The 13583-nt window shown below is 31.1% G+C and overlaps 1 protein-coding gene across 14 annotated transcripts in view; it reads right to left on the bottom strand.

The window, feature by feature from the left end:
- Dnc (phosphodiesterase dunce) overlaps window positions 1-13583 on the bottom strand; it is a 621682-nt gene that overhangs the window by 88575 nt on the left and 519524 nt on the right. For 11 of the 14 annotated variants that reach the window (XM_076327449.1, XM_076327452.1, XM_076327458.1 and 8 more), the window contains 3 exons: window positions 9587-9775; window positions 6419-6451; window positions 27-47 (listed from right to left, as the gene is read on the bottom strand). In XM_076327449.1, coding sequence (XP_076183564.1) covers window positions 27-47; window positions 6419-6451; window positions 9587-9775 — 243 coding nt within the window. The remainder of the gene's footprint in view (window positions 1-26; window positions 48-6418; window positions 6452-9586; window positions 9776-13583) is intronic. The other 3 variants (XM_076327445.1, XM_076327446.1, XM_076327448.1) reach the window with 3 other exon arrangements.

The raw sequence follows: 13583 nt of genomic DNA, 5'->3' as shown, positions 1-13583 counted from the left end.
CCAAATTACGTAATAATGCAACTTACCTAAACTGATCGGTAAATATCCTGAAAATAAGAATTCATTTTTATTCGAAAACGTTCCACTATACGCGACATGCTGTTAATAACTTATGTATATCCCGCAGTCTAAAGAAAACAAATTCGAAGAAACAATAAAGATTCTATCGTGTCAGAGTTATTTTATGTTTTCTATTGTTCTAAGGAACTTAGCAAAAGCTGGCTGCCTGAATGTTTTACACGAGGTTTGCGCGTTTAAGGGGATATTCTCATTAGTCCGGTTAAAAATATCGATATTGTTAAATCACATCTCTTAAAGTTTAACCTTTTAAGGTTGCGTTTCTAATGTATTGTATCGAAATTAACGAAATAATGCAGTTACAGTGATTTGAACACAGCGATGCATCGCTACAGGCGCAACATAAAAATATTATAGAACGGAAAAGTTTAAAAAAATTTGTCAACCAATACATGAATTTTTATTTATAATTTAAATTTGTTCCAATAAATATTTAAACGGCTGCAGTAGTTTGATTGTACGAAGGTAACATAATTTGAAGGCATTCAATTGATGCCTTGTACGAAAAGATTAATAATATGAACTGTTTCTATTATATAAATAGAATTTAAATTTTAAGTAAAAATGCACAAGTACGGTTAAATAGCGAGAAGGCCAGATGTAACATAAATATATGTCGCACATATGCATAAAATAATAATAAAATCAATTACTTTGAGTGTTCGAAATTGAAACACCTGTATTGTGGAAAACAAATAATGAAATTTACATTTGATTTAGCAGTTTGCATATGAAATTACGAATTTTATTCAATCTTACAAATATCATGTTTGATGAGAATCGATATTGCTCAGTAAGCAACAATATTTGCCAATTTGATAGGAGTGCATTCAGAAATGTGAGAAACCCTTAACGCATTAAAACAAACTACGAGAATACTTTTCAAATCATGGTTGTTACGATATTTAAAAAAATTAACGAACCAACTACATTAGAATTTGACACGCGTATAAAATACATAAATACATGCTTATCGTTCGTATCAAAATAAAGTCAATATCTGCAATAAGTATTTCTTTTCTTACAAATTGTATAAATTGAAAAATGTGTGATAAAATCATTGTTTCGTGATCAAAAAGTCTCCATTTTGGCAAATTGTATTTTTCATGCATTATTTTGGTGTGATCGATAATCACACTCATAGATTAAGATTTTCATCGACCGATATGTACAAGATAAATAGGTCCATGTAGACATATATTTTTAATGCATCGTAGAAAATAATTAAAACTTTAGAAACACACGAAGTAATTGCATGCAAATTTTTGTGCACTTTCTCAAAAGGTTAATGTGTGTGACAAATTTCAAATACCTGAGTTTTATATCCTATATCTTATATACGTTTTGTTACATTAACACCTAAGGGCATTCCAAAAATGATTCTTTAACTGAGAATATCCCTTTAATAATGACACCTAACGATTAAGAAAAAAAAGAAAATAATTGTTTGGAGCATTTTTCTAAAATTCTTTATAACTTTTCATCCTCTTCTACAAACTTGGCATTGTTTCGACGCTGTACAATGTTTATTGTTAGTGAAATGCAATTGTAGTGCTTTGTGTCGAAATTTGAAAATGGAATTTTGCTATTGCGTTCTGTTTTATTTGTTGGCGTGTATAGATGTTTATGTGAGTGCTGAAGCAACGATTTGATCGATCCAATTCTACCACGTATTTCAATTGACAATTGTCTCGATAAAATTCTATTGACTATGTTAAATTCACAATGACTAGTCTGTTGCATAAATATTGAAAAAAAAACATTGATGACAAATTTTGGTTGATTTTCTACTGACAGTTTCTGAATTAAATTAATTTTTAATTTCTAAATTAAACTTTCCTGGATCGAACAGGAAACTCGTTGCAATTTTTTAATTCACTTTCTACTTGCAATTTTTCAGTTTTCTTTTGTGCTTAACTTAATCGAGATTTTTCAAAACTTATGGAATATCCAATAAATTTTTCCTGAATTAATTAGAAGCATCTTAAGCGTGAAATGATCAATATTGTAAACAAAATTCCGGAAATAATTTTCGAAGTACGAAGTAAATGAATTCTTTTTTTAACTGATAGAAGTTTTGTAAATCACTAGCTGTGGTTAACAAACGAATCTATTTGTTTTCGAAGAAACTTTAACCGAAGTTTTTTATATAATTGTCAAATGTCCGAAACAAAACAATAAAATATTTGTGAAGTAATAAACACATAGAGGAGAGTTGCCAAAATGGTACCATACTTAATAATAATAAATTTTGTGGATGAAAATAATAAAAAGTAAAGTTAAGAAGAAAAATTATTTTACTAATAGATATTTTATCGATAAATAAGCAGAAAAAGTTCAAGGTATATTACAAATGATTAATTAACGTATTTTGTTTGTTTTATAAGTCACAGTTCAAACAATAGTAGATATGGTTTCTTTCTAGACTACAACTTTCAGTATTATTTAAGAAATCTTGTGGTGGTGTAATGGAGAAATCATGGCAATTTTTAGAAAAATATCGATTTAATCTTTATAACAGTTATAATGAGTAGATAAAATGAATATAAAATATTCTGAAATAAATCTACTGGGTTGAATCATAAATAACTTCCACTGTAGCTAGAGATAGCTTACTCTTATAAAAGAACCCATGTGGTTTATGTTAGGTCATCAATTCTTGTAATTTTATAAAAAATAAGTGTCCCTCATTTTCTGATCATTGATAGTATTCTAAATCAGAATATCATTTTAAAGTATCGTTTTGAATTAAAGAAATGAAAAACTTGAAAATGCTTATTTCTTATGTTATTTTCTGGAAATTTAAACAAGGAAATAATGCAACCACAACGGTTAAAAAATATCTGATGTATAAGTTATTCTTATGATAACGGATTGGGTAGTACAAAATTGATTCGTAAAATTTCGTTTGTGAGATATGAACCTCAAAGATGAATCAAGGCCTGGTCTCTCATCAGGCTTCAAGGATGACACTTTGAAGATGTTAATGGAATAAAATTTACTACAAACAATAACGAAATTAGCAGATAAACTGGACACGTCATAATGTAGCATTTATTGTCATTTAGACAGAAGTCGAGAAAACTACCCAACTGAGAGTATGGATTCTTTGCAAATTCAGTGATAAGAACAAAGCAGACAGTAGAATGATCTTTTGTCACGATAAAGACACGAATAATCTTTGGGCAGAATTAATAGGTTAACATAGTATCATTGAAAGTGAAAAACGAATAACATAAAAATATGGTCCATAAAAACATTTTCTGAAAATACGTACACTATCGTGCCTAAGTATTTGGCACACTGTGAAACAATATGTACAAAACAATACCTAATAACCATATACCTTAACATTGAGAAGATTTATGATATGATATGGAGACAGCGAATTATTCAACTTTTATCACAACAGAACATCAATGAAAACATGCTTTGGTTCATATATGGGTTTTTAAGTAACAGATCATTTATTTTCCGGGTCAGTAGATACCTCTCAGAAATGACAGTGATCTCAAATAGAGATTCTCAGGAGTTGGTCTTAAATGTCCATTTCTAATCACAATTAATTATGTCGCTAAAATCATTCAAAAACCTGTAAAATTCTCCTCGTTTTCCAATAATTGACAGTATTTATCAGTGGAAATGTTCTAAAGTCAACAAATCTACAAAATACCTACGACACCCATTTCCTCAAATAGTAGAACATTCAAAAATGATCGTGTACAATTGTACTTGGAACCACAACTGATTAAAGTAACAGACACGCCAAAAATTCTTTGTTTCGCTTTAGATAAGAGGTTTACCTGGAAATCACTTCTCAGAAACCTCAAAGCCGATTGCTGACAGAAAATAAATATAATGAAAGATTTTTAACGTCAAAAAATTGAGGTGTTGAATTCCAAGTTTTAATCAAAACATACAAAGCTCTGATCCTATCCAAATTGGACTACAGCTCAGTCGTGTACGAGTTTGTGAAATACAGTATTTTAAAACTTCTCTCGTCAATAAATAGTGGCAGTGTTAGGCTAACACCTGGTGCCTTTCACAGTGGTCCGATATATGCGATTCTATGAGAAGCAAACATTCTCCCACTTGAGATAAGAAAGACTTATATGCAAAAAACTTATATACAATATCGAAACTGTCCTTACCACCAAATCCTATCTATGACATAGTCAATGCTTTTAATATATTTCAATGATTGTACGAATAAACCAAAACTATCGAAACATTTCAATATTCGATTTAAACAATATCTCTGAAATCTACAAATTGATTTTCTCTCTATTATTTCAAGAAAACAATAACAATTGTCACTGTGGAAAATGGAAACACCTACCATAATTGAAAAATTCTCAAAAATAGGCAAAAATAGACTAAATCGGAGTGTATTCAATACTCTATATATGAAACTAGGTAACGAATATTCGAAATGTAAATAAATAATCACCAATGCTTTCAAAATAGAGAAATAAACAGGTTGTGCTGTATGTACAACTAAAGAGGAAATGTTATTACGATTATTTAATATTTTTACATCAATTTTCAATAGCGAAGTGAATCATGCAGTTTTGCAAGGTTTAAAATACATAGGAAAATCGATACAAAATAAATTCATAATTTTCTTAGATCCCAAAAGTGTCGTATCAGCTTTAAAGAAATTTGATAACAATATTACAACACTCCAAGGCATATTAGAAGAAACTGCAGTACTCAGACGTGATAATAAAGATATTGTATAGTCATGGATTTCAGCACATTCTGAAATAGAGGGAAGTGAAAAAGCAGATGCAGCTGCTAAGCGAGTTCCAACTCTATAAATAAACTCTATACCTGTATTCCACAGGAATTTTCAAAAATTTCTCCTGAAAGCCGCAACAGAGTCTTGGAATGAAGATTAGAAGAACTACATAGAGACCAAACTACGAAAAAACTCTATTGATTTTCATTGAGTAAATTATTTTATTGAGTAAATTTTAAGCAACTATGATAAGTAGAGGGAAAATATGTTTAAACATGGTTTGTCAACTTTACCAGAATTGCTACAAACAACTCATGTAAAAGAGTGTTAGCCTTTTTAAAAGAAAAATTATGTTAACTTCGAAATCGATTGTTTGATACAAACTCTAATCTAAAATTTAATTACTGACTTCTCCAACGTGGTCACTAATAACCCAGAAGGGTTAATGTGACCTTAAATACTAAAATAAAAAAAAAATTGTGACCAACTTAAAAATATTGTTATTATTTGATAATAATAAAATATTGCTATTATCCAAAAAGCGGACTCGTAAACAAACGAAATATTTAATAATTTTCATTGGTTCGTTACAATGTTGTTTAACATTCTACGCCTCAATAATATTTATCAATGTTAATTGTAAGTAGAAATATTGTAGTCTAATAAAGTTACAAACCTATTTAATCATATTATATAGAGTATCCACATACTTATACACGGTAATGTACGTACAATAATTGCAACAAATACAGAAAAAACGTCCTGTGTTTATCAATTGCAAGGGAGTTGTTTTTCCACATGACAACATGTAATAAAATTTACGTAATAAAAAATATTGGAACTTAAGTAGTCAATTTCAAAAAACAATTTGCTAACGATGAACAAATACAGTGGTAGTTCGTTAAAAACTGCTTTACATCAAAATCCACTAATTTTTATTAATAGGGAATTGACAAATTGCTAAATAACAAGGGCGAATATGATTATATAATAAACTAATATAGACATTAATATGTGTTGGACAATGGGAAAGAAAATAATGATTTCTTCTCAACTCGATACTTTTAGAAAACAGTCAACATTTAAGATAAAATTGTATTATTATGTTTGCAAACTAAATAAATACAGTAAAAAATGACACCAATTATATTTAATTGTCTTAAATATCTAGAGCAACCGTATAATAAAATATTATCTGTCAATTTTTGTTTCTATTTTTCGTTGCTCAGTTATTTTATACATATATTCACCGTTACGTGATGCTTGCATTAAGTAAGAACAAAAAAATTGTAGAAGTGCGATTTAGGTGAGGTTTACATTAGGCAACTCTTCCCTATAGTGATCAAAATGAACAATGTCGAAAAAATATGAAAAAATTGCAGACTTTCTGTACAACGAAGAAATCCATGCACATCGGAACCCAGTTCGCGTGAAAAATAAAGAGGGAATCGAACAGAGGTGTTAACGGACAGAGAATCGAATCGATGTCACAGCGATTAATTATGATGGCAAGGGGTGTCGATTAGTCTTGTGAGTGTGTAGTGGATATATGTGAAATAAAACGAGATTGGTAATAGATAATATGGATCGAGTACATACGCTCGCTCAACAGGAAGCTCGGTCTCTTTGAACCTGCAATCCAAGGATCACATATGTACATATCGTCGTAACCTACGCCCATTGGTTGCGCTTAAAAGTAAAATCGTTTCGACGATGCAGCAAGGCGCGAATGCAAAAACAGGTCGTTCGATCAAGAGGACACTGGACATTAAATGGAACAACCACGGTTACCTAAAATTTAGATCGTTTTAGCAATTTTAGTAATTTAATTGCATCGTAGTAATTTATTTCTGAGTTCGGTAATTATTTTTTTAATTGTAATTTATCAATGTATTAGCAATACCTTCTTCGAAGAATATACGTTTAAAGAACCATTGAAAGATGTTGATTTTTGTTTAGATCGTTTGGTCGTCGAAACTGAGTGTCTTGTGGTTGACAAGTTATTGTATATTATCATTTACAATAATATCGGTATTATTAAGTTGTGGATTTTTATCAAATAAAAATTTCTAAAATTGTGGAACTCGTTTAGAGTTAAGTGTCACACTTTTTATGTCAATTTCCTCGGGTTTACAAATATAAAATGAAAGCAAAGAACCCAGTCAAGATCAAACAGTATACAATATATCAGAGAATGTACTGACAAGTTTATTATTTTGAACGTCAAATTAAATTGATAAATAAATTTCAAACTAAAATAAGCAAATGCATTTCATAATAGAGCTTTGAGAATATATTCTTATATAATTCAAATTTAAATGTTTCAACAGGGCACCGTGGTTATTACCATTAAAATACATCAAACTCCTACCAGATATTTCTCATGATTTAAGAATTGTCTACTTAAAAAGAGACAACAGTTAAAATTCAATTAACTGAACAATTAATTAACTGCGTCTATAGTTTTTAGGAGAATGAAATGTTGTATGTAATGTAGTTTTAAAGTAATTGTAGAGGGATACATTCGTAAAGGTTTCTTCTTACGAACAACGTTTCAAAGAACACTTATAGAAATGGCATAAACAGCAGAAATTTGTACACCAAATTGCGCGTTCATCCTAATTAAAAGTAATTAAAATTTAAAATTAATATTACTCTTTACGAGTATATAACTTGAAGGAAAAACTGTGACGATTTTGTTGTAATCCAATCTGATAATTAATCTGCTTAAAACATTTATAATAATATTCGAGTAGTTACGTGTGCATACGTTCAAATTTCAAATTTCGCGCCTGCAGTTGGTCCACTATTGACTGTTAGAGAAATGAATTTAAAATTCTTGAATTTTGTAAACAATTAATTCGTTAGCACACTACTTTGATATGTTCCATGAAATCATCGTAGATTTTTCATTCGGCACCTTATTGCATCGAACGCGTGAAATTATAAATTATAATAATACGCGTTGTCAAGCGTCGCCACCAATAAAGGAAACTACGATAGTTTCAAGCTACACATACAGAGAAGAGAGATCGTAGTCTGTTTTTGTACAGTTGTAGTATGACGCGGCGGTATTCGTAAGATTGTGTTCAGATCAGATGTCCAACACTGATATTTCGCTGTACACTTGTTACATGTGCAACTTGCAACTCTGCGTGAACATCTTGGTGCAAATGCAAAAACAAAATCGATCCGCAACTACGTGTAACAATTCTTTGATTGTTATTAAACACACCGATTTTTACGAAAATTTGATTTCCAATTAAAATTGCTTAGAATTTAAACGCTCCGAATCAAATTGTAAAATAGAATCAATAAGAAACATATAGTGTCTTACTTACGCGCTACCATGATCTAAAATTGTTCAGAAAAAAGATTTTTTCCTACGATCTTGTCAGTATTAGTACAACCATAGTCAGACATCCAACATATATGAAGTATTACTGTTTAATTTTAATCAAATCGATAGAAATATAAAGGGTTTGTTAGAAGTTGAATAATAAAGTAATTTACACTTTAGTCATACGTTCATACAAGTTTAGTTACGTACAAATATACACAAACAAATGCAGTTACAAACCGAGGTTATACAGTAACTGAAAAAAAAAATATTTGTTTCACAATTCCATGTAATAGTAAAATTAACTTATTTTTGAGTTTGCATCGTTTCATTTGAAAATGGTATTCTACGTTGCCAACTGAACGAGTCTTTAAACTTCAAAGTTCTTCCAAGGCTCTCAAGGGAGCACCAATATCGACATAACTTTCAAGATTCTACTTTATCTTCACCAATAATGTTGAAAACTGTTGAAGTATGTTACCAACCGAGGGTCCACTCCCGTTTTCGCGCCTGTAGTTTGTACTACAGTCGGTAAAGTAAATATTTGCCAATCGATAATGCAGTTGAATAACGTATCCAAATTAGGGCGCAAAGTATGTTTTAGGAAAATATAAACGAATCAGTGAAATTACAATGTATGATTATACATTTTACGTGCTGACGTCAAGTAGTCAGTAAAGTGATATTAAATCCAGGTCGTGTTTATTTTATCATTACCGTTTAACTATTCGTGAAAACATGCATATTGCGTTACGAGTTACGACACACCAATTATCATCGGTCTGTATATATAGGTTCATTAACGGCGCCATGGCAAGAGGAATCCGTGATTTACGTAGGCGTAAATTACAGTCAGCTTGCCTAATTATGAACCATAGTTTGGCGTTGAATAACCAGTAATTATGAATTCCTCGCCAGTACACAAAACATCTGATAACCTCAATGAACGAATCAGTGTAAATACATGATCAAGTTGCGACAACGTGTTCTTTCATAACGATATAGAAACAGCTAATGATTCTATTTTGTTCGCAAATGTAACAGACCAGAGATCCCAATTATTTGAATTTTTTTCAATAAATATACATTTCTTATATCGAATAATAGTAAATCTGAAAATAATAACTGATCAAAATGCACCAAAATTGGTTTTCATGTTCCGATTTGGATGTCTGACCGTGGATGACCATTTTTACTAAAAATTTAACACAATTTAATACTTTTTAAAATACAAAATTCGACAACTTTGTCTGATCGAAACTGCACAATGTGGTTGTTAGTTTACGATACTCTACATCTCTCAGGACTTCATTTATCTCTAGATTAGGTTCTTTTCGAATTTTTCTAGGGTATTGGAAGAAAGAAAGACGATTTTCGTTCAATTTGATTATCGTTTGAGAGAAGGAGCAATCTTCGAATTGTCTCACCTTTCGCTGGCGATCGAACTGTTTCGAGACATCGATTTCGGTGACATCTCGAAATCACTGTCGCTACGGTAGAGGAAGCTTTCTCTCCGCTGTGGCAGAGTTTGGAGAACGAGGCCTGCACTTGGTGAGGCGCCACCGCCGCCTCCAGCGCCACCGTCCAGAGTCGAGGCGCCATTTTCCACGTCGAAACTGTAAACAAAAATAGAAAGCGTCTAATGAAGAACAATTTCATTCGTGCACAACGTAGCAATACAAGTCAACATGACTATACAGTTGAAAAATTAATTTCAATTTGTCCTCAACAAGCTGAACACTGATTATTCAACACTGTCAAGAATAAGATACATTATTTTATTTCCTGATGTACAACAGTGTTCACTTGATTGTTCGAAAAGAATTCTACTGCTATTCGTTCAAGTATAATTCCAAATTTTTTTAAGAAATACATAAATGAGTATTAATGTCTAGATACAAGCCTTGTTTGTAAGAATTTCGTAATAACTTTCACAGAGTTTTAAAACTTTAGAAAAGTCCCTGTAACACTGAATCATGACGCTGTAAATAACCCACCGACACATTAGACAAACTTCGTTATGCTAATGATGGTGTTTGATTTCACCATCGAACTACTCTTTTTTCTGGTCCACGATGTCCCATAAATATGTCTAATTAAACCGCGACGAAACCGAGACACGACACTTTTCATCCTGCGAAACCAATTTACTCTACGTCATTTGAGTCGATGGAATAGTTTACTTGCAAAGTTTCAAACTTTGTATTTCTATGTAAAAACTTTTTCTCGTAACTGCACGCACTATTTCCAATTTCCACAGTCAGTAAATTTAAACGGATAAAATTATAAAAGAGATACTTTTGGGTTTTTGTGCCATTGAGTTTGAAACTTATATTAGTTTCAATAAGTAAGAAATCAAAATGCAAGAGATAATATAATAAAGATGATGTTATTTTCTAACAAACTAATTTCAAATTAGAACAATCCTATATACACGCTTTGTCACAAAAATAACCGAACTTGTTGAAAATAGCATAACATGGACAATTTTTTAATAGAAATATCTTATTTTATTCAAAATGCATTCCTTCTACAGCGGTGCAACGATTTTCATCCTTTTGCGGATATGTGTTTGAGAATACTCGTCACAACGTTTTCAATGTCTGGAGTGTCATCGTGACGGTTGCTTTTCGTGGTTATTTTAAGTCGTGGAAACAAAAAATAATCATACGGTGCTAAATCTGGTACATATAGCGAATGGTGCATTATAGTAATTTGTTTTTATGCTAAAAGAACAGTTGCAGTCTCCGCAAGGTGAGCCGGGCGCATTATCGCGTCAGAAGGCCCAACTGCAGGTTCACGATATCGAGGACGATTATGGCGAATTCATTTTAATAAACGTTTCATAATTCCTAAATAGATGTCACCATTGACTGTATGACCTGGCGAAAAATATTCCTTGCGAATAATTCCAATTGAAGCGTAGAAACGGATAAATATTTTCTTTATTTTCGATTTCTGCAAATAGCATTTATTTGAAATATTGTTACAAGACAGATGTCTGAAAAATTGGAATATATATATTGCAAACACAGACGAAGCGAAACATTCAACGACGAATAGGAAATATAAAGTATTGACAAAAAAGAAAACTGGGAGAAATGTAAAATTAGTAAAACCAATTTTAGTACCTGTGGGTACTAAATTGTGGGTTGATTGAAATTTTGAATCAAAATTTTAAAAGTCGACCGAGGTTCACAATGTACATAAATTTTTCAGTTAACTGGTCAAACGATAATTAAATTTACTGCAACAGAGGAAGATTTGCATCGAATCATAATATGAAAATGGGTAAAAAAAATTCGGTACGCAATATGGAAATGTTTGTTAGGTCGCCAATTATGAAGAATTTAAACTAATAGCGATCGAATAGTTTAAATTTGCAAATTACAATTTAAGAATGATGTCATTAGTCCCATACGTCGAGACTAATATTTTTCAACCAATTGTTATAATATTATTCGTTGATGGATTTAAGGCGAATTGAACGTAAGGCGTATTAAAGACCATTGTTTCCAATCTGTATTTTAATTTTAATAACAACAATCTAAACATTTTGCTGATAGGGAAAAAAAAGAATAAATTTCATTGAGGCCTTCACGATTGATTTGCGTCTTAACTAGTCCTGAAATAATTACCCGGATAATAATTGTCAAGATTGCAATCAATTCGCTCGTTAAGCGAGTCTAATTACCCAGGGGAGCTTAACTAACATTCTTTTATTCTTATGATCGTCGACGTTGACCAGAAAACTCGTTTCGTTTTCCTGTTCCCGATAGTAATCATTATACGCCATTATGTAAGCCGCGATTAATGCTCTGACCTTCCTATTCGATGGTTAAGTAGTTCGCTATTGCGACAGTGACCGACCACAGAATGAATGCCAATAAATGTTTCTTTCAGAATTAAAAAAATTGCTATCGTGAGTGTTTGATTGCTATCAGCGGTAAATTTAGTTACTAATGTTAGATTAAAGGGACATTCTAGTGTGTCGTTAAGCAAAATTTTGTTTAGTCATAAAACTGTGTCCCTGAAACTGAAAAATATTCATATAGTTACTTAAATCATGTATAAACATGCCTGCAGTTTTACATTATTTATACTTTTGCTAATTTGCTTTAATAAAATTCTTGAAAATTTATTTTTTAGCGATTCAACATTGTATACCCTCTTAAGGAGTTACGTTACATTCGTGGCAAAACAGATTGAAAAATTTGTTTCGTTGTATAACAACAGTTTCAATCCTCAAAAATAATATAGAACAGGTCCCACTGAAAAAATTATAGTAATGACAGCGTTCGTATTACGACTGCAAGGTGGAGAGCTAAAGACACAACGCAAAAGATCAGAATTGTTAAAGGATAAATAAAACGATACACAAAGATTTAATGATTAAAGGTGAAGTAAATCACGTTTATAATTTCAAAGTTATTGGAAAGAAAAGAATATCTCTTGTATGACAATACCTACTATTTATATAATATATGCAACTTTGAATGCATTTTTTTTCAAAACTATGTTGTCCATGTTATCGATAATTTTATTTCTCGTTATTATCGTTATTGATAACTTTAATTCCTCTAAGTTAATTTTTATGAAATTTGGTACAAATATTTTCAATCATATTGCCAACTGTACGTAGTACGATTTCTTTTTTTATAATTTCAGTAAGATAATAAACAAATTTTTCCTACGCATTGAGTAAGTTATTTTGAACAAAAGTATCATATACACTATAGGTTCATTTCGTTCCAAGTCAATACTAAAATGCAACTGAATACCATGCACAAGTTTTACCTTCACTATTGGAAACCACTGATCCCTCGTTTTGAAACCAACAAAAAGAATGTTTATCCCATTAATGAAATTAATCGTGTAAACGATTGACATTATATCAAAAAATGGAACGTCGACAGTTTCGACAATACTTGTAAATTTCATATAAAATAAAAAGTAGAATAAAGTAAATACGTCAGAATTATTGTTTCGTTATGTAATATATTACTCTACTACTACTATTCCTCTACTATGTTTTCTAATATATTCCTCAAGTTCGATGTATTGTAAGGAAAACAACAGATCACTCTTGGATTTACAAAAATGTAGTAGGTACAATAAATAAAAGAAACGTGGATAGTGTCACCTAATTTCTACTTAATTACAGGCCTAACTAAGGCTGACAAAAACGTCTGACCCAATACGACTTGTAATTCTTTCCAAAACGTATCTTTCTTTCTCTCTAGAATACATTTGGTATGCAATCTCAATTTTCAAAATCGAGGTTGAATCGATCCATCTGTACTCCTTTATAAAAAGTCAATTGGCCAACAAGATCATGCGATTTGACACCTTCGGAATTTTTTCTTTGGTGTCACGTCAAAGGTAAGGTTTGTACTGACAATCCAGAGCTAATTCCAAAGCCGA

This window comes from Ptiloglossa arizonensis, chromosome 2 (genome assembly GCF_051014685.1).
Source record: "Ptiloglossa arizonensis isolate GNS036 chromosome 2, iyPtiAriz1_principal, whole genome shotgun sequence".
In the NCBI taxonomy this organism is placed as follows: Eukaryota; Metazoa; Arthropoda; class Insecta; order Hymenoptera; family Colletidae; genus Ptiloglossa; species Ptiloglossa arizonensis.
Note: the sequence above shows the minus strand (reverse complement) of the source record. Positions and strands in the feature narration are given on the sequence as shown.